The sequence below is a fragment of the Lithobates pipiens genome, unplaced genomic scaffold (genome assembly GCF_037356315.1).
Source record: "Lithobates pipiens isolate NorthernLeopardFrog02 unplaced genomic scaffold, aLitPip1_a1.2 Scaffold_27, whole genome shotgun sequence".
Taxonomy (NCBI): domain Eukaryota; kingdom Metazoa; phylum Chordata; class Amphibia; order Anura; family Ranidae; genus Lithobates; species Lithobates pipiens.
This window is the reverse complement of record NW_027507788.1, coordinates 65,871,625-65,899,132: the sequence shown is the minus strand read 5'-3', so window position 1 is coordinate 65,899,132 and position 27,508 is coordinate 65,871,625. Positions and strand designations below refer to the sequence as shown.

Below are 27,508 nucleotides of genomic sequence, written 5' to 3'. Positions count from 1 at the left end.
AAATAACTTGGCAGGAGGAGGAAAAGGAGGATGGAAAAGTTCTAAAAGGATTAGTGTTTTAAGTTCATGGGGGTAGAGTGTTTGTGTGCCAAAGTAAAAGCAAAGATTTTACAAAGCACTGTAAATGATGACTTAAAGTGTTACTAAACCCAGGCCCCTGCATTCACTATATCTGGTCTTCCACAGTACACATAACATGAAAATGCCATTATTTGAGTAAATATAAACTTCTAAATACCTTTTCTCATTAGCAGTTTATAGTAGTCTTATGACATTTACCAGTGTCTGGTTAAAGCTTATCGGGGATTTTTCATTCTCCTCCTTTTGTCCTATGAGGTTGGATGACCCCTGACTTTCTGTCTGGACAGTGCTGATTGGCCCCGTGCTGATCGCATGCACCCTCCCAAAAAAAAGAACTCTCTAGCAATGCACAACAAACTGAGCATGTGCAGAGTGCCTCCAAGGCTCTGTACTATCAGTAGATGTATTGGGGACAGAAAAAGAAGGGGGTGATCAGAGAAGACAAGATCAAACAGCCTTTGTACAAAATTCGGAGAATGAACCCCTTAAACAGGTGGGTGGAGCCAACATACAGACAGGGATGATGTTGGGTCAACAAAAGGGAAAAATAGAGCTTGGCAATAGAAGGAAATCAGATGTTTGTGCATGAGTCTGTAATATCAATGCATGACAATGGTCATGAAATGTGATGGGATATAGTAAAGGTTACTTTCACAAAAGATCCTTTTGTAAATGAATAATCATGGAAGAAAAAGCAAGGTGATTTTGTGCTTAATATAAGTTCAAATCTTTTTCTTTTTAAATCAGATCTCTTGAGCTTGAAAGGTGGAAACGTACAGTTGGGTGGAGCAAACTTACAGACAGGGGGGCTGTTGGGTCAACAAAAGGGAAATATAGAGCTTGGCAATAGTGGGAAAATACAGACTGGATTGGAAATCAAAGGAACACATGGAATTAAGGGAGGATCTGAGAAATCATCTGAAGAGAACAAAGAAGATGGAAAATGTGAGTTCCCAATTTTGGAACCATATATTCTAAATACTAATACTTCTCAGTTTACAGTATATCAGAAGGGAGTTGGGTTTTTTTTCTATAATTTTTTTGTTAACTTCTCACCCTGGCTTTTTGTTATTGTAAGTACAGAATAATGATTACAATAAGGGCAGTCACAATTATTTATTTTATTTTTCAGCTTCCCAAATTAACCTTGAAGGTGGAGGGGTGGTAGGCAAGTTTTCACTTCCCGGTTCCCTACTGCGCATGCGCGAGTCACGCAGCGCAATAGGAATTGTCCGCGCTGTCTCTGAGACCCGTGTGTGTCCCAGCAGACAGCGCGGCAGGACAGGAAATGGCATAGACTCCCACGGGAGTCTATGCCCGGAAGTGGGTGTAAATACCTGTCTTTGACAGGTATCTCCACCCCCCTCCCCCCTGAAAGGTGCCAATTGTGACACCGGAGGGGGGAGGGTTCCGATCAGCGGAAGTTCCACTTTAGGGTGGAACCCCGCTTTAAGCTTTATTTATTTAGGTTGTTGAGGTCTGAGAAACCAGAAACCTAAAGATTTAAGATGACTTTGAGATACTATTTATTGAAGGTAGAAGGAAATCAGATATTTGTGCATCAGTCTGTAATATCAATGCATGACGGGGGACATGGATGGTGATGGGATATAGTATAGTAAGTAAACTGTTACTTTCATAAAAGATCCTTTTGTAAATTAATAATCATGGAATAAAAAGCAAGGTGATTTCATACTTAATATAAGTTCCAATCTTTTATTTTTTTAAATCAGATCTCTTTGGCTTGAAAGATGGAAACATACAGTTGGGTGGAGCCAACTTACAGACAGGGGGGCTGTTGGGTCAACAAAAGGGAAATATAGAGCTTGGCAATAGTGGGAAAATACAGACTGGATTGGAAATCAAAGGAACACATGAAATTAAGGGAGGATCTGAGAAATCATCTGAAGAGAACAAAGAAGATGGAAAATGTGAGTTCCCAATTTTGGAACCATATATTCTAAATACTAATACTTCTCAGTTTACAGTATATCAGAAGGGAGTTGGGTTTTTTTTCTATAATTTTTTTGTTAACTTCTCACCCTGGCTTTTTTTTATTGTAAGTACAGAATAATTATTACAATAATGGCAGTCACAATTATTTATTTTTCAGCTTCCCAAATTAACCTTGAAGGTGGAGGGGTGGTAGGCAAATTTTGCTTGAAGGTCTAGCTGTTAACTAACCAGTGTCTATGACACAAAAGTGACAAATCATTGTCTGTAGTTTTGCAAATGTAAATTTATTGGGCATTTTGAATAATTTTTATGTTTGTAAATAATCAAATAGATCTGAAAGGTGGCAAAATAAGGCTGGGCAATGCTAACTTATAACTAGGAGGAAAGCAAATTCAAAAAGCATTTAGATGTGTTTCTTAGCGAACATGATGTAAGGGGATTTTGAAAATGGTAGTGACACAACGCAATTGTGCACACACATGCACACTCAAGTTGAAATAAATAGATTTATGTCTTTATTAAATTTTTGAATAAAGAAAAAAGGGTAGGCATCTGCGCTAGCTATAATAACATAACATCTACATAAGCAGCCAGCACAGTTTGTTGATTGTCAAATAATAAATAAAATTCCAAAATGCAGCGCTTGTTTCAAATAACCAATCTTTCCAAGAAGGGATAGATATGAAAGGTCCCTTCACCAGCTTCGAAGTGTATGGGAAAGCATACCACGCCCAATGTGAATCCAATCTGCTTACCACAAAGCATCACTGCATCGCTTCTCCAAACACTGATGGGAAATTGACTTGATCCAATCATAGAGCACAGCTTGTAATGGGCACTCATTCACTTAAAGCCATCAAAATCACAAACTCCAAAGATATGGTAGATACAATTATCCAATTAATAGGTCATGTGAGACTGGGCACTGCTCATCCTCCATAATGGGATCCTCACAGAACGACATCTGAAACCCCAAATCCGGGGCGCGTGCAGGTTAGTGTTCCCATCCTGGTTTATGAGTTTGAAAAATAGGAAGTCCTCCAGTGGAGAATTACATCTACCATATCTTTGACGTTTGTAATTTTCATGGCTTTAAGTGAATAAGTGCCCATTGCAAGCTGTGCTCTATGATTGGATCAAGTCTATTTACCATCAGTGTTTGGAGAAGCAATGCAGTGATGCTTTGTGTTTGATGATTATATGCTTATATATTGTCACTTTCTGGTAAGTAGATTTGATTTACATTGGGTGTGATGTGCTTTCCCATACACACTGAAACTGGTGAAAGGTACTTTATTTAATTTTACTAACTATGCAACGAAGTATCTATGCAAAATGGGAAAACAGAGACTGGGAATGAAGGGAAGAGAAGAGGGCTGATTTATAAAAACTGGAGCATGCAAAATCTAATGCAGCTGTGCATGGTAGCCGATGCAGCGCTACACCAGATTTTGCACTCTTCAGTTTTAGTAAATTAACTCAATAGTGTTAATATACTAAAGGCAACTCTGCTGACTTTCGTTATCCAATCATATGCTTTTTTTTTTCCTTGTACACGATTGAGTATTTTTTGTAAAGATAAATTTCACCCCATTCACTAAGCTCTGGGGGAAATTATTTTGTGAAGTGCAACTTCCCATGTACAGTCCATTTGCTGTTAGTAAATTAACCATTAGGACTCTGCAGATTATTGGAAAACATGACATGAAAGAAATAACTTGGCAGGAGGAGGAAAAGGAGGATGGAAAAGTTCTAAAAGGATTAGTGTTTTAAGTTCATGGGGGTAGAGTGTTTGTGTGCCAAAGTAAAAGCAAAGATTTTACAAAGCACTGTAAATGATGACTTAAAGTGTTACTAAACCCAGGCCCCTGCATTCACTATATCTGGTCTTCCACAGTACACATAACATGAAAATGCCATTATTTGAGTAAATATAAACTTCTAAATACCTTTTCTCATTAGCAGTTTATAGTAGTCTTATGACATTTACCAGTGTCTGGTTAAAGCTTATCGGGGATTTTTCATTCTCCTCCTTTTGTCCTATGAGGTTGGATGACCCCTGACTTTCTGTCTGGACAGTGCTGATTGGCCCCGTGCTGATCGCATGCACCCTCCCAAAAAAAAGAACTCTCTAGCAATGCACAACAAACTGAGCATGTGCAGAGTGCCTCCAAGGCTCTGTACTATCAGTAGATGTATTGGGGACAGAAAAAGAAGGGGGTGATCAGAGAAGACAAGATCAAACAGCCTTTGTACAAAATTCGGAGAATGAACCCCTTAAACAGGTGGGTGGAGCCAACATACAGACAGGGATGATGTTGGGTCAACAAAAGGGAAAAATAGAGCTTGGCAATAGAAGGAAATCAGATGTTTGTGCATGAGTCTGTAATATCAATGCATGACAATGGTCATGAAATGTGATGGGATATAGTAAAGGTTACTTTCACAAAAGATCCTTTTGTAAATGAATAATCATGGAAGAAAAAGCAAGGTGATTTTGTGCTTAATATAAGTTCAAATCTTTTTCTTTTTAAATCAGATCTCTTGAGCTTGAAAGGTGGAAACGTACAGTTGGGTGGAGCAAACTTACAGACAGGGGGGCTGTTGGGTCAACAAAAGGGAAATATAGAGCTTGGCAATAGTGGGAAAATACAGACTGGATTGGAAATCAAAGGAACACATGGAATTAAGGGAGGATCTGAGAAATCATCTGAAGAGAACAAAGAAGATGGAAAATGTGAGTTCCCAATTTTGGAACCATATATTCTAAATACTAATACTTCTCAGTTTACAGTATATCAGAAGGGAGTTGGGTTTTTTTTCTATAATTTTTTTGTTAACTTCTCACCCTGGCTTTTTGTTATTGTAAGTACAGAATAATGATTACAATAAGGGCAGTCACAATTATTTATTTTATTTTTCAGCTTCCCAAATTAACCTTGAAGGTGGAGGGGTGGTAGGCAAGTTTTCACTTCCCGGTTCCCTACTGCGCATGCGCGAGTCACGCAGCGCAATAGGAATTGTCCGCGCTGTCTCTGAGACCCGTGTGTGTCCCAGCAGACAGCGCGGCAGGACAGGAAATGGCATAGACTCCCACGGGAGTCTATGCCCGGAAGTGGGTGTAAATACCTGTCTTTGACAGGTATCTCCACCCCCCTCCCCCCTGAAAGGTGCCAATTGTGACACCGGAGGGGGGGAGGGTTCCGATCAGCGGAAGTTCCTCTTTAGGGTGGAACCCCGCTTTAAGCTTTATTTATTTAGGTTGTTGAGGTCTGAGAAACCAGAAACCTAAAGATTTAAGATGACTTTGAGATACTATTTATTGAAGGTAGAAGGAAATCAGATATTTGTGCATCAGTCTGTAATATCAATGCATGACGGGGGACATGGATGGTGATGGGATATAGTATAGTAAGTAAACTGTTACTTTCATAAAAGATCCTTTTGTAAATGAATAATCATGGAATAAAAAGCAAAGTGATTTCATACTTAATATAAGTTCCAATCTTTTATTTTTTAAATCAGATCTCTTTGGCTTGAAAGATGGAAACATACAGTTGGGTGGAGCCAACTTACAGACAGGGGGGCTGTTGGGTCAACAAAAGGGATATATAGAGCTTGGCAATAGTGGGAAAATACAGACTGGATTGAAAATCAAAGGAACACATGAAATTAAGGGAGGATCTGAGAAATCATCTGAAGAGAACAAAGAAGATGGAAAATGTGAGTTCCCAATTTTGGAACCATATATTCTAAATACTAATACTTCTCAGTTTACAGTATATCAGAAGGGAGTTGGTTTTTTTTTTCTATAATTTTTTTGTTAACTTCTCACCCTGGCTTTTTTTTATTGTAAGTACAGAATAATGATTACAATAATGGCAGTCACAATTATTTATTTTTCAGCTTCCCAAATTAACCTTGAATGTGGAGGGGTGGTAGGCAAGTTTTGCTTGAAGGTCTAGCTGTTAGCTAACCAGTGTCTATGACACAAAAGTGACAAATCATTGTCTGTAGTTTTGCAAATGTAAATTTATTGGGCATTTTGAATCGTTTTTATGTTTGTAAATAATCAAATAGATCTGAAAGGTGGCAAAATAAGGCTGGGCAATGCTAACTTATAACTAGGAGGAAAGCAAATTCAAAAAGCATTTGGATGTGTTTCTTAGCGAACATGATGTAAGGGGATTTTGAAAATGGTAGTGACACAACGCAATTGTGCACACACATGCACACTCAAGTTGAAATAAATAGATTTATGTCTTTAATAAATTTTTGAATAAAGAAAAAAGGGTAGGCATCTGCGCTAGCTATAATAACATAACATCTACATAAGCAGCCAGCACAGTTTGTTGATTGTCAAATAATAAATAAAATTCCAAAATGCAGCGCTTGTTTCAAATAACCAATCTTTCCAAGAAGGGATAGATATGAAAGGTCCCTTCACCAGCTTCGAAGTGTATGGGAAAGCATACCACGCCCAATGTGAATCCAATCTGCTTACCACAAAGCATCACTGCATCGCTTCTCCAAACACTGATGGGAAATTGACTTGATCCAATCATAGAGCACAGCTTGTAATGGGCACTCATTCACTTAAAGCCATCAAAATCACAAACTCCAAAGATATGGTAGATACAGTTATCCAATTAATAGGTCATGTGAGACTGGGCACTGCTCATCCTCCATAATGGGATCCTCACAGAACGACATCTGAAACCCCAAATCCGGGGCGCGTGCAGGTTAGTGTTCCCATCCTGGTTTATGAGTTTGAAAAATAGGAAGTCCTCCAGTGGAGAATTACATCTACCATATCTTTGACGTTTGTAATTTTCATGGCTTTAAGTGAATAAGTGCCCATTGCAAGCTGTGCTCTATGATTGGATCAAGTCTATTTACCATCAGTGTTTGGAGAAGCGATGCAGTGATGCTTTGTGTTTGATGATTATATGCTTATATATTGTCACTTTCTGGTAAGTAGATTTGATTTACATTGGGTGTGATGTGCTTTCCCATACACACTGAAACTGGTGAAAGGTACTTTATTTAATTTTACTAACTATGCAACGAAGTATCTATGCAAAATGGGAAAACAGAGACTGGGAATGAAGGGAAGAGAAGAGGGCTGATTTATAAAAACTGGAGCATGCAAAATCTAATGCAGCTGTGCATGGTAGCCGATGCAGCGCTACACCAGATTTTGCACTCTTCAGTTTTAGTAAATTAACTCAATAGTGTTAATATACTAAAGGCAACTCTGCTGACTTTCGTTATCCAATCATATGCTTTTTTTTTTCCTTGTACACGATTGAGTATTTTTTGTAAAGATAAATTTCACCCCATTCACTAAGCTCTAGGGGAAATTATTTTGTGAAGTGCAACTTCCCATGTACAGTCCATTTGCTGTTAGTAAATTAACCATTAGGACTCTGCAGATTATTGGAAAACATGACATGAAAGAAATAACTTGGCAGGAGGAGGAAAAGGAGGATGGAAAAGTTCTAAAAGGATTAGTGTTTTAAGTTCATGGGGGTAGAGTGTTTGTGTGCCAAAGTAAAAGCAAAGATTTTACAAAGCACTGTAAATGATGACTTAAAGTGTTACTAAACCCAGGCCCCTGCATTCACTATATCTGGTCTTCCGCAGTACACATAACATGAAAATGCCATTATTTGAGTAAATATAAACTTCTAAATACCTTTTCTCATTAGCAGTTTATAGTAGTCTTATGACATTTACCAGTGTCTGGTTAAAGCTTATCGGGGATTTTTCATTCTCCTCCTTTTGTCCTATGAGGTTGGATGACCCCTGACTTTCTGTCTGGACAGTGCTGATTGGCCCCGTGCTGATCGCATGCACCCTCCCAAAAAAAAGAACTCTCTAGCAATGCACAACAAACTGAGCATGTGCAGAGTGCCTCCAAGGCTCTGTACTATCAGTAGATGTATTGGGGACAGAAAAAGAAGGGGGTGATCAGAGAAGACAAGATCAAACAGCCTTTGTACAAAATTCGGAGAATGAACCCCTTAAACAGGTGGGTGGAGCCAACATACAGACAGGGATGATGTCAATGGGTCAACAAAAGGGAAAAATAGAGCTTGGCAATAGAAGGAAATCAGATGTTTGTGCATGAGTCTGTAATATCAATGCATGACAATGGTCATGAAATGTGATGGGATATAGTAAAGGTTACTTTCACAAAAGATCCTTTTGTAAATGAATAATCATGGAAGAAAAAGCAAGGTGATTTTGTGCTTAATATAAGTTCAAATCTTTTTCTTTTTAAATCAGATCTCTTGAGCTTGAAAGGTGGAAACGTACAGTTGGGTGGAGCAAACTTACAGACAGGGGGGCTGTTGGGTCAACAAAAGGGAAATATAGAGCTTGGCAATAGTGGGAAAATACAGACTGGATTGGAAATCAAAGGAACACATGGAATTAAGGGAGGATCTGAGAAATCATCTGAAGAGAACAAAGAAGATGGAAAATGTGAGTTCCCAATTTTGGAACCATATATTCTAAATACTAATACTTCTCAGTTTACAGTATATCAGAAGGGAGTTGGGTTTTTTTTCTATAATTTTTTTGTTAACTTCTCACCCTGGCTTTTTGTTATTGTAAGTACAGAATAATGATTACAATAAGGGCAGTCACAATTATTTATTTTATTTTTCAGCTTCCCAAATTAACCTTGAAGGTGGAGGGGTGGTAGGCAAGTTTTCACTTCCCGGTTCCCTACTGCGCATGCGCGAGTCACGCAGCGCAATAGGAATTGTCCGCGCTGTCTCTGAGACCCGTGTGTGTCCCAGCAGACAGCGCGGCAGGACAGGAAATGGCATAGACTCCCACGGGAGTCTATGCCCGGAAGTGGGTGTAAATACCTGTCTTTGACAGGTATCTCCACCCCCCTCCCCCCTGAAAGGTGCCAATTGTGACACCGGAGGGGGGGAGGGTTCCGATCAGCGGAAGTTCCACTTTAGGGTGGAACCCCGCTTTAAGCTTTATTTATTTAGGTTGTTGAGGTCTGAGAAACCAGAAACCTAAAGATTTAAGATGACTTTGAGATACTATTTATTGAAGGTAGAAGGAAATCAGATATTTGTGCATCAGTCTGTAATATCAATGCATGACGGGGGACATGGATGGTGATGGGATATAGTATAGTAAGTAAACTGTTACTTTCATAAAAGATCCTTTTGTAAATGAATAATCATGGAATAAAAAGCAAAGTGATTTCATACTTAATATAAGTTCCAATCTTTTATTTTTTAAATCAGATCTCTTTGGCTTGAAAGATGGAAACATACAGTTGGGTGGAGCCAACTTACAGACAGGGGGGCTGTTGGGTCAACAAAAGGGATATATAGAGCTTGGCAATAGTGGGAAAATACAGACTGGATTGAAAATCAAAGGAACACATGAAATTAAGGGAGGATCTGAGAAATCATCTGAAGAGAACAAAGAAGATGGAAAATGTGAGTTCCCAATTTTGGAACCATATATTCTAAATACTAATACTTCTCAGTTTACAGTATATCAGAAGGGAGTTGGGTTTTTTTTTCTATAATTTTTTTGTTAACTTCTCACCCTGGCTTTTTTTTATTGTAAGTACAGAATAATGATTACAATAATGGCAGTCACAATTATTTATTTTTCAGCTTCCCAAATTAACCTTGAATGTGGAGGGGTGGTAGGCAAGTTTTGCTTGAAGGTCTAGCTGTTAGCTAACCAGTGTCTATGACACAAAAGTGACAAATCATTGTCTGTAGTTTTGCAAATGTAAATTTATTGGGCATTTTGAATAATTTTTATGTTTGTAAATAATCAAATAGATCTGAAAGGTGGCAAAATAAGGCTGGGCAATGCTAACTTATAACTAGGAGGAAAGCAAATTCAAAAAGCATTTGGATGTGTTTCTTAGCGAACATGATGTAAGGGGATTTTGAAAATGGTAGTGACACAACGCAATTGTGCACACACATGCACACTCAAGTTGAAATAAATAGATTTATGTCTTTAATAAATTTTTGAATAAAGAAAAAAGGGTAGGCATCTGCGCTAGCTATAATAACATAACATCTACATAAGCAGCCAGCACAGTTTGTTGATTGTCAAATAATAAATAAAATTCCAAAATGCAGCGCTTGTTTCAAATAACCAATCTTTCCAAGAAGGGATAGATATGAAAGGTCCCTTCACCAGCTTCGAAGTGTATGGGAAAGCATACCACGCCCAATGTGAATCCAATCTGCTTACCACAAAGCATCACTGCATCGCTTCTCCAAACACTGATGGGAAATTGACTTGATCCAATCATAGAGCACAGCTTGTAATGGGCACTCATTCACTTAAAGCCATCAAAATCACAAACTCCAAAGATATGGTAGATACAATTATCCAATTAATAGGTCATGTGAGACTGGGCACTGCTCATCCTCCATAATGGGATCCTCACAGAACGACATCTGAAACCCCAAATCCGGGGCGCGTGCAGGTTAGTGTTCCCATCCTGGTTTATGAGTTTGAAAAATAGGAAGTCCTCCAGTGGAGAATTACATCTACCATATCTTTGACGTTTGTAATTTTCATGGCTTTAAGTGAATAAGTGCCCATTGCAAGCTGTGCTCTATGATTGGATCAAGTCTATTTACCATCAGTGTTTGGAGAAGCGATGCAGTGATGCTTTGTGTTTGATGATTATATGCTTATATATTGTCACTTTCTGGTAAGTAGATTTGATTTACATTGGGTGTGATGTGCTTTCCCATACACACTGAAACTGGTGAAAGGTACTTTATTTAATTTTACTAACTATGCAACGAAGTATCTATGCAAAATGGGAAAACAGAGACTGGGAATGAAGGGAAGAGAAGAGGGCTGATTTATAAAAACTGGAGCATGCAAAATCTAATGCAGCTGTGCATGGTAGCCGATGCAGCGCTACACCAGATTTTGCACTCTTCAGTTTTAGTAAATTAACTCAATAGTGTTAATATACTAAAGGCAACTCTGCTGACTTTCGTTATCCAATCATATGCTTTTTTTTTTCCTTGTACACGATTGAGTATTTTTTGTAAAGATAAATTTCACCCCATTCACTAAGCTCTGGGGGAAATTATTTTGTGAAGTGCAACTTCCCATGTACAGTCCATTTGCTGTTAGTAAATTAACCATTAGGACTCTGCAGATTATTGGAAAACATGACATGAAAGAAATAACTTGGCAGGAGGAGGAAAAGGAGGATGGAAAAGTTCTAAAAGGATTAGTGTTTTAAGTTCATGGGGGTAGAGTGTTTGTGTGCCAAAGTAAAAGCAAAGATTTTACAAAGCACTGTAAATGATGACTTAAAGTGTTACTAAACCCAGGCCCCTGCATTCACTATATCTGGTCTTCCGCAGTACACATAACATGAAAATGCCATTATTTGAGTAAATATAAACTTCTAAATACCTTTTCTCATTAGCAGTTTATAGTAGTCTTATGACATTTACCAGTGTCTGGTTAAAGCTTATCGGGGATTTTTCATTCTCCTCCTTTTGTCCTATGAGGTTGGATGACCCCTGACTTTCTGTCTGGACAGTGCTGATTGGCCCCGTGCTGATCGCATGCACCCTCCCAAAAAAAAGAACTCTCTAGCAATGCACAACAAACTGAGCATGTGCAGAGTGCCTCCAAGGCTCTGTACTATCAGTAGATGTATTGGGGACAGAAAAAGAAGGGGGTGATCAGAGAAGACAAGATCAAACAGCCTTTGTACAAAATTCGGAGAATGAACCCCTTAAACAGGTGGGTGGAGCCAACATACAGACAGGGATGATGTCAATGGGTCAACAAAAGGGAAAAATAGAGCTTGGCAATAGAAGGAAATCAGATGTTTGTGCATGAGTCTGTAATATCAATGCATGACAATGGTCATGAAATGTGATGGGATATAGTAAAGGTTACTTTCACAAAAGATCCTTTTGTAAATGAATAATCATGGAAGAAAAAGCAAGGTGATTTTGTGCTTAATATAAGTTCAAATCTTTTTCTTTTTAAATCAGATCTCTTGAGCTTGAAAGGTGGAAACGTACAGTTGGGTGGAGCAAACTTACAGACAGGGGGGCTGTTGGGTCAACAAAAGGGAAATATAGAGCTTGGCAATAGTGGGAAAATACAGACTGGATTGGAAATCAAAGGAACACATGGAATTAAGGGAGGATCTGAGAAATCATCTGAAGAGAACAAAGAAGATGGAAAATGTGAGTTCCCAATTTTGGAACCATATATTCTAAATACTAATACTTCTCAGTTTACAGTATATCAGAAGGGAGTTGGGTTTTTTTTCTATAATTTTTTTGTTAACTTCTCACCCTGGCTTTTTGTTATTGTAAGTACAGAATAATGATTACAATAAGGGCAGTCACAATTATTTATTTTATTTTTCAGCTTCCCAAATTAACCTTGAAGGTGGAGGGGTGGTAGGCAAGTTTTCACTTCCCGGTTCCCTACTGCGCATGCGCGAGTCACGCAGCGCAATAGGAATTGTCCGCGCTGTCTCTGAGACCCGTGTGTGTCCCAGCAGACAGCGCGGCAGGACAGGAAATGGCATAGACTCCCACGGGAGTCTATGCCCGGAAGTGGGTGTAAATACCTGTCTTTGACAGGTATCTCCACCCCCCTCCCCCCTGAAAGGTGCCAATTGTGACACCGGAGGGGGGGAGGGTTCCGATCAGCGGAAGTTCCACTTTAGGGTGGAACCCCGCTTTAAGCTTTATTTATTTAGGTTGTTGAGGTCTGAGAAACCAGAAACCTAAAGATTTAAGATGACTTTGAGATACTATTTATTGAAGGTAGAAGGAAATCAGATATTTGTGCATCAGTCTGTAATATCAATGCATGACGGGGGACATGGATGGTGATGGGATATAGTATAGTAAGTAAACTGTTACTTTCATAAAAGATCCTTTTGTAAATGAATAATCATGGAATAAAAAGCAAAGTGATTTCATACTTAATATAAGTTCCAATCTTTTATTTTTTAAATCAGATCTCTTTGGCTTGAAAGATGGAAACATACAGTTGGGTGGAGCCAACTTACAGACAGGGGGGCTGTTGGGTCAACAAAAGGGATATATAGAGCTTGGCAATAGTGGGAAAATACAGACTGGATTGAAAATCAAAGGAACACATGAAATTAAGGGAGGATCTGAGAAATCATCTGAAGAGAACAAAGAAGATGGAAAATGTGAGTTCCCAATTTTGGAACCATATATTCTAAATACTAATACTTCTCAGTTTACAGTATATCAGAAGGGAGTTGGGTTTTTTTTTCTATAATTTTTTTGTTAACTTCTCACCCTGGCTTTTTTTTATTGTAAGTACAGAATAATGATTACAATAATGGCAGTCACAATTATTTATTTTTCAGCTTCCCAAATTAACCTTGAATGTGGAGGGGTGATAGGCAAGTTTTGCTTGAAGGTCTAGCTGTTAGCTAACCAGTGTCTATGACACAAAAGTGACAAATCATTGTCTGTAGTTTTGCAAATGTAAATTTATTGGGCATTTTGAATAATTTTTATGTTTGTAAATAATCAAATAGATCTGAAAGGTGGCAAAATAAGGCTGGGCAATGCTAACTTATAACTAGGAGGAAAGCAAATTCAAAAAGCATTTGGATGTGTTTCTTAGCGAACATGATGTAAGGGGATTTTGAAAATGGTAGTGACACAACGCAATTGTGCACACACATGCACACTCAAGTTGAAATAAATAGATTTATGTCTTTAATAAATTTTTGAATAAAGAAAAAAGGGTAGGCATCTGCGCTAGCTATAATAACATAACATCTACATAAGCAGCCAGCACAGTTTGTTGATTGTCAAATAATAAATAAAATTCCAAAATGCAGCGCTTGTTTCAAATAACCAATCTTTCCAAGAAGGGATAGATATGAAAGGTCCCTTCACCAGCTTCGAAGTGTATGGGAAAGCATACCACGCCCAATGTGAATCCAATCTGCTTACCACAAAGCATCACTGCATCGCTTCTCCAAACACTGATGGGAAATTGACTTGATCCAATCATAGAGCACAGCTTGTAATGGGCACTCATTCACTTAAAGCCATCAAAATCACAAACTCCAAAGATATGGTAGATACAATTATCCAATTAATAGGTCATGTGAGACTGGGCACTGCTCATCCTCCATAATGGGATCCTCACAGAACGACATCTGAAACCCCAAATCCGGGGCGCGTGCAGGTTAGTGTTCCCATCCTGGTTTATGAGTTTGAAAAATAGGAAGTCCTCCAGTGGAGAATTACATCTACCATATCTTTGACGTTTGTAATTTTCATGGCTTTAAGTGAATAAGTGCCCATTGCAAGCTGTGCTCTATGATTGGATCAAGTCTATTTACCATCAGTGTTTGGAGAAGCGATGCAGTGATGCTTTGTGTTTGATGATTATATGCTTATATATTGTCACTTTCTGGTAAGTAGATTTGATTTACATTGGGTGTGATGTGCTTTCCCATACACACTGAAACTGGTGAAAGGTACTTTATTTAATTTTACTAACTATGCAACGAAGTATCTATGCAAAATGGGAAAACAGAGACTGGGAATGAAGGGAAGAGAAGAGGGCTGATTTATAAAAACTGGAGCATGCAAAATCTAATGCAGCTGTGCATGGTAGCCGATGCAGCGCTACACCAGATTTTGCACTCTTCAGTTTTAGTAAATTAACTCAATAGTGTTAATATACTAAAGGCAACTCTGCTGACTTTCGTTATCCAATCATATGCTTTTTTTTTTCCTTGTACACGATTGAGTATTTTTTGTAAAGATAAATTTCACCCCATTCACTAAGCTCTGGGGGAAATTATTTTGTGAAGTGCAACTTCCCATGTACAGTCCATTTGCTGTTAGTAAATTAACCATTAGGACTCTGCAGATTATTGGAAAACATGACATGAAAGAAATAACTTGGCAGGAGGAGGAAAAGGAGGATGGAAAAGTTCTAAAAGGATTAGTGTTTTAAGTTCATGGGGGTAGAGTGTTTGTGTGCCAAAGTAAAAGCAAAGATTTTACAAAGCACTGTAAATGATGACTTAAAGTGTTACTAAACCCAGGCCCCTGCATTCACTATATCTGGTCTTCCGCAGTACACATAACATGAAAATGCCATTATTTGAGTAAATATAAACTTCTAAATACCTTTTCTCATTAGCAGTTTATAGTAGTCTTATGACATTTACCAGTGTCTGGTTAAAGCTTATCGGGGATTTTTCATTCTCCTCCTTTTGTCCTATGAGGTTGGATGACCCCTGACTTTCTGTCTGGACAGTGCTGATTGGCCCCGTGCTGATCGCATGCACCCTCCCAAAAAAAAGAACTCTCTAGCAATGCACAACAAACTGAGCATGTGCAGAGTGCCTCCAAGGCTCTGTACTATCAGTAGATGTATTGGGGACAGAAAAAGAAGGGGGTGATCAGAGAAGACAAGATCAAACAGCCTTTGTACAAAATTCGGAGAATGAACCCCTTAAACAGGTGGGTGGAGCCAACATACAGACAGGGATGATGTCAATGGGTCAACAAAAGGGAAAAATAGAGCTTGGCAATAGAAGGAAATCAGATGTTTGTGCATGAGTCTGTAATATCAATGCATGACAATGGTCATGAAATGTGATGGGATATAGTAAAGGTTACTTTCACAAAAGATCCTTTTGTAAATGAATAATCATGGAAGAAAAAGCAAGGTGATTTTGTGCTTAATATAAGTTCAAATCTTTTTCTTTTTAAATCAGATCTCTTGAGCTTGAAAGGTGGAAACGTACAGTTGGGTGGAGCAAACTTACAGACAGGGGGGCTGTTGGGTCAACAAAAGGGAAATATAGAGCTTGGCAATAGTGGGAAAATACAGACTGGATTGGAAATCAAAGGAACACATGGAATTAAGGGAGGATCTGAGAAATCATCTGAAGAGAACAAAGAAGATGGAAAATGTGAGTTCCCAATTTTGGAACCATATATTCTAAATACTAATACTTCTCAGTTTACAGTATATCAGAAGGGAGTTGGGTTTTTTTTCTATAATTTTTTTGTTAACTTCTCACCCTGGCTTTTTGTTATTGTAAGTACAGAATAATGATTACAATAAGGGCAGTCACAATTATTTATTTTATTTTTCAGCTTCCCAAATTAACCTTGAAGGTGGAGGGGTGGTAGGCAAGTTTTCACTTCCCGGTTCCCTACTGCGCATGCGCGAGTCACGCAGCGCAATAGGAATTGTCCGCGCTGTCTCTGAGACCCGTGTGTGTCCCAGCAGACAGCGCGGCAGGACAGGAAATGGCATAGACTCCCACGGGAGTCTATGCCCGGAAGTGGGTGTAAATACCTGTCTTTGACAGGTATCTCCACCCCCCTCCCCCCTGAAAGGTGCCAATTGTGACACCGGAGGGGGGGAGGGTTCCGATCAGCGGAAGTTCCACTTTAGGGTGGAACCCCGCTTTAAGCTTTATTTATTTAGGTTGTTGAGGTCTGAGAAACCAGAAACCTAAAGATTTAAGATGACTTTGAGATACTATTTATTGAAGGTAGAAGGAAATCAGATATTTGTGCATCAGTCTGTAATATCAATGCATGACGGGGGACATGGATGGTGATGGGATATAGTATAGTAAGTAAACTGTTACTTTCATAAAAGATCCTTTTGTAAATGAATAATCATGGAATAAAAAGCAAAGTGATTTCATACTTAATATAAGTTCCAATCTTTTATTTTTTAAATCAGATCTCTTTGGCTTGAAAGATGGAAACATACAGTTGGGTGGAGCCAACTTACAGACAGGGGGGCTGTTGGGTCAACAAAAGGGATATATAGAGCTTGGCAATAGTGGGAAAATACAGACTGGATTGAAAATCAAAGGAACACATGAAATTAAGGGAGGATCTGAGAAATCATCTGAAGAGAACAAAGAAGATGGAAAATGTGAGTTCCCAATTTTGGAACCATATATTCTAAATACTAATACTTCTCAGTTTACAGTATATCAGAAGGGAGTTGGGTTTTTTTTTCTATAATTTTTTTGTTAACTTCTCACCCTGGCTTTTTTTTATTGTAAGTACAGAATAATGATTACAATAATGGCAGTCACAATTATTTATTTTTCAGCTTCCCAAATTAACCTTGAATGTGGAGGGGTGATAGGCAAGTTTTGCTTGAAGGTCTAGCTGTTAGCTAACCAGTGTCTATGACACAAAAGTGACAAATCATTGTCTGTAGTTTTGCAAATGTAAATTTATTGGGCATTTTGAATAATTTTTATGTTTGTAAATAATCAAATAGATCTGAAAGGTGGCAAAATAAGGCTGGGCAATGCTAACTTATAACTAGGAGGAAAGCAAATTCAAAAAGCATTTGGATGTGTTTCTTAGCGAACATGATGTAAGGGGATTTTGAAAATGGTAGTGACACAACGCAATTGTGCACACACATGCACACTCAAGTTGAAATAAATAGATTTATGTCTTTAATAAATTTTTGAATAAAGAAAAAAGGGTAGGCATCTGCGCTAGCTATAATAACATAACATCTACATAAGCAGCCAGCACAGTTTGTTGATTGTCAAATAATAAATAAAATTCCAAAATGCAGCGCTTGTTTCAAATAACCAATCTTTCCAAGAAGGGATAGATATGAAAGGTCCCTTCACCAGCTTCGAAGTGTATGGGAAAGCATACCACGCCCAATGTGAATCCAATCTGCTTACCACAAAGCATCACTGCATCGCTTCTCCAAACACTGATGGGAAATTGACTTGATCCAATCATAGAGCACAGCTTGTAATGGGCACTCATTCACTTAAAGCCATCAAAATCACAAACTCCAAAGATATGGTAGATACAATTATCCAATTAATAGGTCATGTGAGACTGGGCACTGCTCATCCTCCATAATGGGATCCTCACAGAACGACATCTGAAACCCCAAATCCGGGGCGCGTGCAGGTTAGTGTTCCCATCCTGGTTTATGAGTTTGAAAAATAGGAAGTCCTCCAGTGGAGAATTACATCTACCATATCTTTGACGTTTGTAATTTTCATGGCTTTAAGTGAATAAGTGCCCATTGCAAGCTGTGCTCTATGATTGGATCAAGTCTATTTACCATCAGTGTTTGGAGAAGCGATGCAGTGATGCTTTGTGTTTGATGATTATATGCTTATATATTGTCACTTTCTGGTAAGTAGATTTGATTTACATTGGGTGTGATGTGCTTTCCCATACACACTGAAACTGGTGAAAGGTACTTTATTTAATTTTACTAACTATGCAACGAAGTATCTATGCAAAATGGGAAAACAGAGACTGGGAATGAAGGGAAGAGAAGAGGGCTGATTTATAAAAACTGGAGCATGCAAAATCTAATGCAGCTGTGCATGGTAGCCGATGCAGCGCTACACCAGATTTTGCACTCTTCAGTTTTAGTAAATTAACTCAATAGTGTTAATATACTAAAGGCAACTCTGCTGACTTTCGTTATCCAATCATATGCTTTTTTTTTTCCTTGTACACGATTGAGTATTTTTTGTAAAGATAAATTTCACCCCATTCACTAAGCTCTGGGGGAAATTATTTTGTGAAGTGCAACTTCCCATGTACAGTCCATTTGCTGTTAGTAAATTAACCATTAGGACTCTGCAGATTATTGGAAAACATGACATGAAAGAAATAACTTGGCAGGAGGAGGAAAAGGAGGATGGAAAAGTTCTAAAAGGATTAGTGTTTTAAGTTCATGGGGGTAGAGTGTTTGTGTGCCAAAGTAAAAGCAAAGATTTTACAAAGCACTGTAAATGATGACTTAAAGTGTTACTAAACCCAGGCCCCTGCATTCACTATATCTGGTCTTCCACAGTACACATAACATGAAAATGCCATTATTTGAGTAAATATAAACTTCTAAATACCTTTTCTCATTAGCAGTTTATAGTAGTCTTATGACATTTACCAGTGTCTGGTTAAAGCTTATCAGGGATTTTTCATTCTCCTCCTTTTGTCCTATGAGGTTGGATGACCCCTGACTTTCTGTCTGGACAGTGCTGATTGGCCCCATGCTGATCGCATGCACCCTCCCAAAAAAAAGAACTCTCTAGCAATGCACAACAAACTGAGCATGTGCAGAGTGCCTCCAAGGCTCTGTACTATCAGTAGATGTATTGGGGACAGAAAAAGAAGGGGGTGATCAGAGAAGACAAGATCAAACAGCCTTTGTACAAAATTCGGAGAATGAACCCCTTAAACAGGTGGGTGGAGCCAACATACAGACAGGGATGATGTCAATGGGTCAACAAAAGGGAAAAATAGAGCTTGGCAATAGAAGGAAATCAGATGTTTGTGCATGAGTCTATAATATCAATGCATGACAATGGTCATGAAATGTGATGGGATATAGTAAAGGTTACTTTCACAAAAGATCCTTTTGTAAATGAATAATCATGGAAGAAAAAGCAAGGTGATTTTGTGCTTAATATAAGTTCAAATCTTTTTCTTTTTAAATCAGATCTCTTGAGCTTGAAAGGTGGAAACGTACAGTTGGGTGGAGCAAACTTACAGACAGGGGGGCTGTTGGGTCAACAAAAGGGAAATATAGAGCTTGGCAATAGTGGGAAAATACAGACTGGATTGGAAATCAAAGGAACACATGGAATTAAGGGAGGATCTGAGAAATCATCTGAAGAGAACAAAGAAGATGGAAAATGTGAGTTCCCAATTTTGGAACCATATATTCTAAATACTAATACTTCTCAGTTTACAGTATATCAGAAGGGAGTTGGTTTTTTTTTCTATAATTTTTTTGTTAACTTCTCACCCTGGCTTTTTGTTATTGTAAGTACAGAATAATGATTACAATAAGGGCAGTCACAATTATTTATTTTATTTTTCAGCTTCCCAAATTAACCTTGAAGGTGGAGGGGTGGTAGGCAAGTTTTCACTTCCTGGTTCCCTACTGCGCATGCGCGAGTCACGCAGCGCAATAGGAATTGTCCGCGCTGTCTCTGAGACCCGTGTGTGTCCCAGCAGACAGCGCGGCAGGACAGGAAATGGCATAGACTCCCACGGGAGTCTATGCCCGGAAGTGGGTGTAAATACCTGTCTTTGACAGGTATCTCCACCCCCCTCCCCCCTGAAAGGTGCCAATTGTGACACCGGAGGGGGGGAGGGTTCCGATCAGCGGAAGTTCCACTTTAGGGTGGAACCCCGCTTTAAGCTTTATTTATTTAGGTTGTTGAGGTCTGAGAAACCAGAAACCTAAAGATTTAAGATGACTTTGAGATACTATTTATTGAAGGTAGAAGGAAATCAGATATTTGTGCATCAGTCTGTAATATCAATGCATGACGGGGGACATGGATGGTGATGGGATATAGTATAGTAAGTAAACTGTTACTTTCATAAAAGATCCTTTTGTAAATGAATAATCATGGAATAAAAAGCAAAGTGATTTCATACTTAATATAAGTTCCAATCTTTTATTTTTTAAATCAGATCTCTTTGGCTTGAAAGATGGAAACATACAGTTGGGTGGAGCCAACTTACAGACAGGGGGGCTGTTGGGTCAACAAAAGGGATATATAGAGCTTGGCAATAGTGGGAAAATACAGACTGGATTGAAAATCAAAGGAACACATGAAATTAAGGGAGGATCTGAGAAATCATCTGAAGAGAACAAAGAAGATGGAAAATGTGAGTTCCCAATTTTGGAACCATATATTCTAAATACTAATACTTCTCAGTTTACAGTATATCAGAAGGGAGTTGGGTTTTTTTTTCTATAATTTTTTTGTTAAGTTCTCACCCTGGCTTTTTTTTATTGTAAGTACAGAATAATGATTACAATAATGGCAGTCACAATTATTTATTTTTCAGCTTCCCAAATTAACCTTGAATGTGGAGGGGTGATAGGCAAGTTTTGCTTGAAGGTCTAGCTGTTAGCTAACCAGTGTCTATGACACAAAAGTGACAAATCATTGTCTGTAGTTTTGCAAATGTAAATTTATTGGGCATTTTGAATAATTTTTATGTTTGTAAATAATCAAATAGATCTGAAAGGTGGCAAAATAAGGCTGGGCAATGCTAACTTATAACTAGGAGGAAAGCAAATTCAAAAAGCATTTGGATGTGTTTCTTAGCGAACATGATGTAAGGGGATTTTGAAAATGGTAGTGACACAACGCAATTGTGCACACACATGCACACTCAAGTTGAAATAAATAGATTTATGTCTTTAATAAATTTTTGAATAAAGAAAAAAGGGTAGGCATCTGCGCTAGCTATAATAACATAACATCTACATAAGCAGCCAGCACAGTTTGTTGATTGTCAAATAATAAATAAAATTCCAAAATGCAGCGCTTGTTTCAAATAACCAATCTTTCCAAGAAGAGATAGATATGAAAGGTCCCTTCACCAGCTTCGAAGTGTATGGGAAAGCATACCACGCCCAATGTGAATCCAATCTGCTTACCACAAAGCATCACTGCATCGCTTCTCCAAACACTGATGGGAAATTGACTTGATCCAATCATAGAGCACAGCTTGTAATGGGCACTCATTCACTTAAAGCCATCAAAATCACAAACTCCAAAGATATGGTAGATACAATTATCCAATTAATAGGTCATGTGAGACTGGGCACTGCTCATCCTCCATAATGGGATCCTCACAGAACGACATCTGAAACCCCAAATCCGGGGCGCGTGCAGGTTAGTGTTCCCATCCTGGTTTATGAGTTTGAAAAATAGGAAGTCCTCCAGTGGAGAATTACATCTACCATATCTTTGACGTTTGTAATTTTCATGGCTTTAAGTGAATAAGTGCCCATTGCAAGCTGTGCTCTATGATTGGATCAAGTCTATTTACCATCAGTGTTTGGAGAAGCGATGCAGTGATGCTTTGTGTTTGATGATTATATGCTTATATATTGTCACTTTCTGGTAAGTAGATTTGATTTACATTGGGTGTGATGTGCTTTCCCATACACACTGAAACTGGTGAAAGGTACTTTATTTAATTTTACTAACTATGCAACGAAGTATCTATGCAAAATGGGAAAACAGAGACTGGGAATGAAGGGAAGAGAAGAGGGCTGATTTATAAAAACTGGAGCATGCAAAATCTAATGCAGCTGTGCATGGTAGCCGATGCAGCGCTACACCAGATTTTGCACTCTTCAGTTTTAGTAAATTAACTCAATAGTGTTAATATACTAAAGGCAACTCTGCTGACTTTCGTTATCCAATCATATGCTTTTTTTTTTCCTTGTACACGATTGAGTATTTTTTGTAAAGATAAATTTCACCCCATTCACTAAGCTCTGGGGGAAATTATTTTGTGAAGTGCAACTTCCCATGTACAGTCCATTTGCTGTTAGTAAATTAACCATTAGGACTCTGCAGATTATTGGAAAACATGACATGAAAGAAATAACTTGGCAGGAGGAGGAAAAGGAGGATGGAAAAGTTCTAAAAGGATTAGTGTTTTAAGTTCATGGGGGTAGAGTGTTTGTGTGCCAAAGTAAAAGCAAAGATTTTACAAAGCACTGTAAATGATGACTTAAAGTGTTACTAAACCCAGGCCCCTGCATTCACTATATCTGGTCTTCCACAGTACACATAACATGAAAATGCCATTATTTGAGTAAATATAAACTTCTAAATACCTTTTCTCATTAGCAGTTTATAGTAGTCTTATGACATTTACCAGTGTCTGGTTAAAGCTTATCGGGGATTTTTCATTCTCCTCCTTTTGTCCTATGAGGTTGGATGACCCCTGACTTTCTGTCTGGACAGTGCTGATTGGCCCCGTGCTGATCGCATGCACCCTCCCAAAAAAAAGAACTCTCTAGCAATGCACAACAAACTGAGCATGTGCAGAGTGCCTCCAAGGCTCTGTACTATCAGTAGATGTATTGGGGACAGAAAAAGAAGGGGGTGATCAGAGAAGACAAGATCAAACAGCCTTTGTACAAAATTCGGAGAATGAACCCCTTAAACAGGTGGGTGGAGCCAACATACAGACAGGGATGATGTTGGGTCAACAAAAGGGAAAAATAGAGCTTGGCAATAGAAGGAAATCAGATGTTTGTGCATGAGTCTGTAATATCAATGCATGACAATGGTCATGAAATGTGATGGGATATAGTAAAGGTTACTTTCACAAAAGATCCTTTTGTAAATGAATAATCATGGAAGAAAAAGCAAGGTGATTTTGTGCTTAATATAAGTTCAAATCTTTTTCTTTTTAAATCAGATCTCTTGAGCTTGAAAGGTGGAAACGTACAGTTGGGTGGAGCAAACTTACAGACAGGGGGGCTGTTGGGTCAACAAAAGGGAAATATAGAGCTTGGCAATAGTGGGAAAATACAGACTGGATTGGAAATCAAAGGAACACATGGAATTAAGGGAGGATCTGAGAAATCATCTGAAGAGAACAAAGAAGATGGAAAATGTGAGTTCCCAATTTTGGAACCATATATTCTAAATACTAATACTTCTCAGTTTACAGTATATCAGAAGGGAGTTGGGTTTTTTTTCTATAATTTTTTTGTTAACTTCTCACCCTGGCTTTTTGTTATTGTAAGTACAAAATAATGATTACAATAAGGGCAGTCACAATTATTTATTTTATTTTTCAGCTTCCCAAATTAACCTTGAAGGTGGAGGGGTGGTAGGCAAGTTTTCACTTCCCGGTTCCCTACTGCGCATGCGCGAGTCACGCAGCGCAATAGGAATTGTCCGCGCTGTCTCTGAGACCCGTGTGTGTCCCAGCAGACAGCGCGGCAGGACAGGAAATGGCATAGACTCCCACGGGAGTCTATGCCCGGAAGTGGGTGTAAATACCTGTCTTTGACAGGTATCTCCACCCCCCTCCCCCCTGAAAGGTGCCAATTGTGACACCGGAGGGGGGGAGGGTTCCGATCAGCGGAAGTTCCACTTTAGGGTGGAACCCCGCTTTAAGCTTTATTTATTTAGGTTGTTGAGGTCTGAGAAACCAGAAACCTAAAGATTTAAGATGACTTTGAGATACTATTTATTGAAGGTAGAAGGAAATCAGATATTTGTGCATCAGTCTGTAATATCAATGCATGACGGGGGACATGGATGGTGATGGGATATAGTATAGTAAGTAAACTGTTACTTTCATAAAAGATCCTTTTGTAAATGAATAATCATGGAATAAAAAGCAAAGTGATTTCATACTTAATATAAGTTCCAATCTTTTATTTTTTAAATCAGATCTCTTTGGCTTGAAAGATGGAAACATACAGTTGGGTGGAGCCAACTTACAGACAGGGGGGCTGTTGGGTCAACAAAAGGGATATATAGAGCTTGGCAATAGTGGGAAAATACAGACTGGATTGAAAATCAAAGGAACACATGAAATTAAGGGAGGATCTGAGAAATCATCTGAAGAGAACAAAGAAGATGGAAAATGTGAGTTCCCAATTTTGGAACCATATATTCTAAATACTAATACTTCTCAGTTTACAGTATATCAGAAGGGAGTTGGGTTTTTTTTTCTATAATTTTTTTGTTAACTTCTCACCCTGGCTTTTTTTTATTGTAAGTACAGAATAATGATTACAATAATGGCAGTCACAATTATTTATTTTTCAGCTTCCCAAATTAACCTTGAATGTGGAGGGGTGATAGGCAAGTTTTGCTTGAAGGTCTAGCTGTTAGCTAACCAGTGTCTATGACACAAAAGTGACAAATCATTGTCTGTAGTTTTGCAAATGTAAATTTATTGGGCATTTTGAATAATTTTTATGTTTGTAAATAATCAAATAGATCTGAAAGGTGGCAAAATAAGGCTGGGCAATGCTAACTTATAACTAGGAGGAAAGCAAATTCAAAAAGCATTTGGATGTGTTTCTTAGCGAACATGATGTAAGGGGATTTTGAAAATGGTAGTGACACAACGCAATTGTGCACACACATGCACACTCAAGTTGAAATAAATAGATTTATGTCTTTAATAAATTTTTGAATAAAGAAAAAAGGGTAGGCATCTGCGCTAGCTATAATAACATAACATCTACATAAGCAGCCAGCACAGTTTGTTGATTGTCAAATAATAAATAAAATTCCAAAATGCAGCGCTTGTTTCAAATAACCAATCTTTCCAAGAAGGGATAGATATGAAAGGTCCCTTCACCAGCTTCGAAGTGTATGGGAAAGCATACCACGCCCAATGTGAATCCAATCTGCTTACCACAAAGCATCACTGCATCGCTTCTCCAAACACTGATGGGAAATTGACTTGATCCAATCATAGAGCACAGCTTGTAATGGGCACTCATTCACTTAAAGCCATCAAAATCACAAACTCCAAAGATATGGTAGATACAATTATCCAATTAATAGGTCATGTGAGACTGGGCACTGCTCATCCTCCATAATGGGATCCTCACAGAACGACATCTGAAACCCCAAATCCGGGGCGCGTGCAGGTTAGTGTTCCCATCCTGGTTTATGAGTTTGAAAAATAGGAAGTCCTCCAGTGGAGAATTACATCTACCATATCTTTGACGTTTGTAATTTTCATGGCTTTAAGTGAATAAGTGCCCATTGCAAGCTGTGCTCTATGATTGGATCAAGTCTATTTACCATCAGTGTTTGGAGAAGCGATGCAGTGATGCTTTGTGTTTGATGATTATATGCTTATATATTGTCACTTTCTGGTAAGTAGATTTGATTTACATTGGGTGTGATGTGCTTTCCCATACACACTGAAACTGGTGAAAGGTACTTTATTTAATTTGACTAACTATGTAACGAAGTATCTATGCAAAATGGGAAAACAGAGACTGGGAATGAAGGGAAGAGAAGAGGGCTGATTTATAAAAACTGGAGCGTGCAAAATCTAATGCAGCTGTGCATGGTAGCCGATGCAGCGCTACACCAGATTTTGCACTCTTCAGTTTTAGTAAATTAACTCAATAGTGTTAATATACTAAAGGCAACTCTGCTGACTTTCGTTATCCAATCATATGCTTTTTTTTTTTCCTTGTACACGATTGAGTATTTTTTGTAAAGATAAATTTCACCCCATTCACTAAGCTCTGGGGGAAATTATTTTGTGAAGTGCAACTTCCCATGTACAGTCCATTTGCTGTTAGTAAATTAACCATTAGGACTCTGCAGATTATTGGAAAACATGACATGAAAGAAATAACTTGGCAGGAGGAGGAAAAGGAGGATGGAAAAGTTCTAAAAGGATTAGTGTTTTAAGTTCATGGGGGTAGAGTGTTTGTGTGCCAAAGTAAAAGCAAAGATTTTACAAAGCACTGTAAATGATGACTTAAAGTGTTACTAAACCCAGGCCCCTGCATTCACTATATCTGGTCTTCCGCAGTACACATAACATGAAAATGCCATTATTTGAGTAAATATAAACTTCTAAATACCTTTTCTCATTAGCAGATTATAGTAGTCTTATGACATTTACCAGTGTCTGGTTAAAGCTTATCGGGGATTTTTCATTCTCCTCCTTTTGTCCTATGAGGCTGGATGACCCCTGACTTTCTGTCTGGACAGTGCTGATTGGCCTCGTGCTGATCGCATGCACCCTCCCAAAAAAAAAGAACTCTCTAGCATTGCACAACAAACTGAGCATGTGCAGAGTGCCTCCAAGGCTCTGTACTATCAGCAGAGGTATTGGGGACAGAAAAAGAAGGGGGTGATCAGAGAAGACAAGATCAAACAGCCTTTGTACAAAATTCGGAGGATGAACCCCTTAAACAGGTGGGTGGAACCAACATACAGACAGGGAGGCTTTTGGGGCAACAAAAGGGAAAAATAGAGCTTGGCAATAGAAGGAAATCAGATGTTTGTGCATAAGTCTGTAATATCAATGCATGACAATGGTCATGAAATGTGATGAGATATAGTAAAGATCCTTTTGTAAATGAATAATCATGGAAGAAAAAGCAAGGTGATTTTGTGCTTAATATAAGTTCAAATCTTTTCTTTTAAAATCAGATCTCTTGAGCTTGAAAGGTGGAAACGTACAGTTGGGTGGAGCAAACTTACAGACAGGGGGGCTGTTGGGTCAACAAAAGGGAAATATAGAGCTTGGCAATAGTGGGAAAATACAGACTGGATTGGAAATCAAAGGAACACATGGAATTAAGGGAGGATCTGAGAAATCATCTGAAGAGAACAAAGAAGATGGAAAATGTGAGTTCCCAATTTTGGAACCATATATTCTAAATACTAATACTTCTCAGTTTACAGTATATCAGAAGGGAGTTGGGGTTTTTTTCTAAAATTTTTTTGTTAACTTCTCACCCTGGCTTTTTCTTATTGTAAGTACAGAATAATGATTACAATAATGGCAGTCACAATTATTTATTTTATTTTTCAGCTTCCCAAATTAACCTTGAAGGTGGAGGGGTGGTAGGCAAGTTTTCACTTCCCGTT

General features: G+C 38.4%; 1 protein-coding gene across 34 annotated transcripts in view; it reads left to right on the top strand.

The window, feature by feature from the left end:
* The window catches only part of LOC143933905 (uncharacterized), a 259,725-nt gene that overhangs the window by 39,349 nt on the left and 192,868 nt on the right, over positions 1–27,508 (top strand). For 26 of the 34 annotated variants that reach the window (XM_077457035.1, XM_077457039.1, XM_077457055.1 and 23 more), the window contains 15 exons: positions 829–1,026; positions 1,815–2,012; positions 4,577–4,774; positions 5,563–5,760; positions 8,329–8,526; positions 9,315–9,512; positions 12,081–12,278; positions 13,067–13,264; positions 15,833–16,030; positions 16,819–17,016; positions 19,585–19,782; positions 20,571–20,768; positions 23,334–23,531; positions 24,320–24,517; positions 27,068–27,265. In XM_077457035.1, coding sequence (XP_077313161.1) covers positions 829–1,026; positions 1,815–2,012; positions 4,577–4,774; positions 5,563–5,760; positions 8,329–8,526; positions 9,315–9,512; positions 12,081–12,278; positions 13,067–13,264; positions 15,833–16,030; positions 16,819–17,016; positions 19,585–19,782; positions 20,571–20,768; positions 23,334–23,531; positions 24,320–24,517; positions 27,068–27,265 — 2,970 coding nt within the window. The remainder of the gene's footprint in view (positions 1–828; positions 1,027–1,814; positions 2,013–4,576; positions 4,775–5,562; positions 5,761–8,328; positions 8,527–9,314; positions 9,513–12,080; positions 12,279–13,066; positions 13,265–15,832; positions 16,031–16,818; positions 17,017–19,584; positions 19,783–20,570; positions 20,769–23,333; positions 23,532–24,319; positions 24,518–27,067; positions 27,266–27,508) is intronic. The other 8 variants (XM_077457040.1, XM_077457038.1, XM_077457044.1 and 5 more) reach the window with 8 other exon arrangements.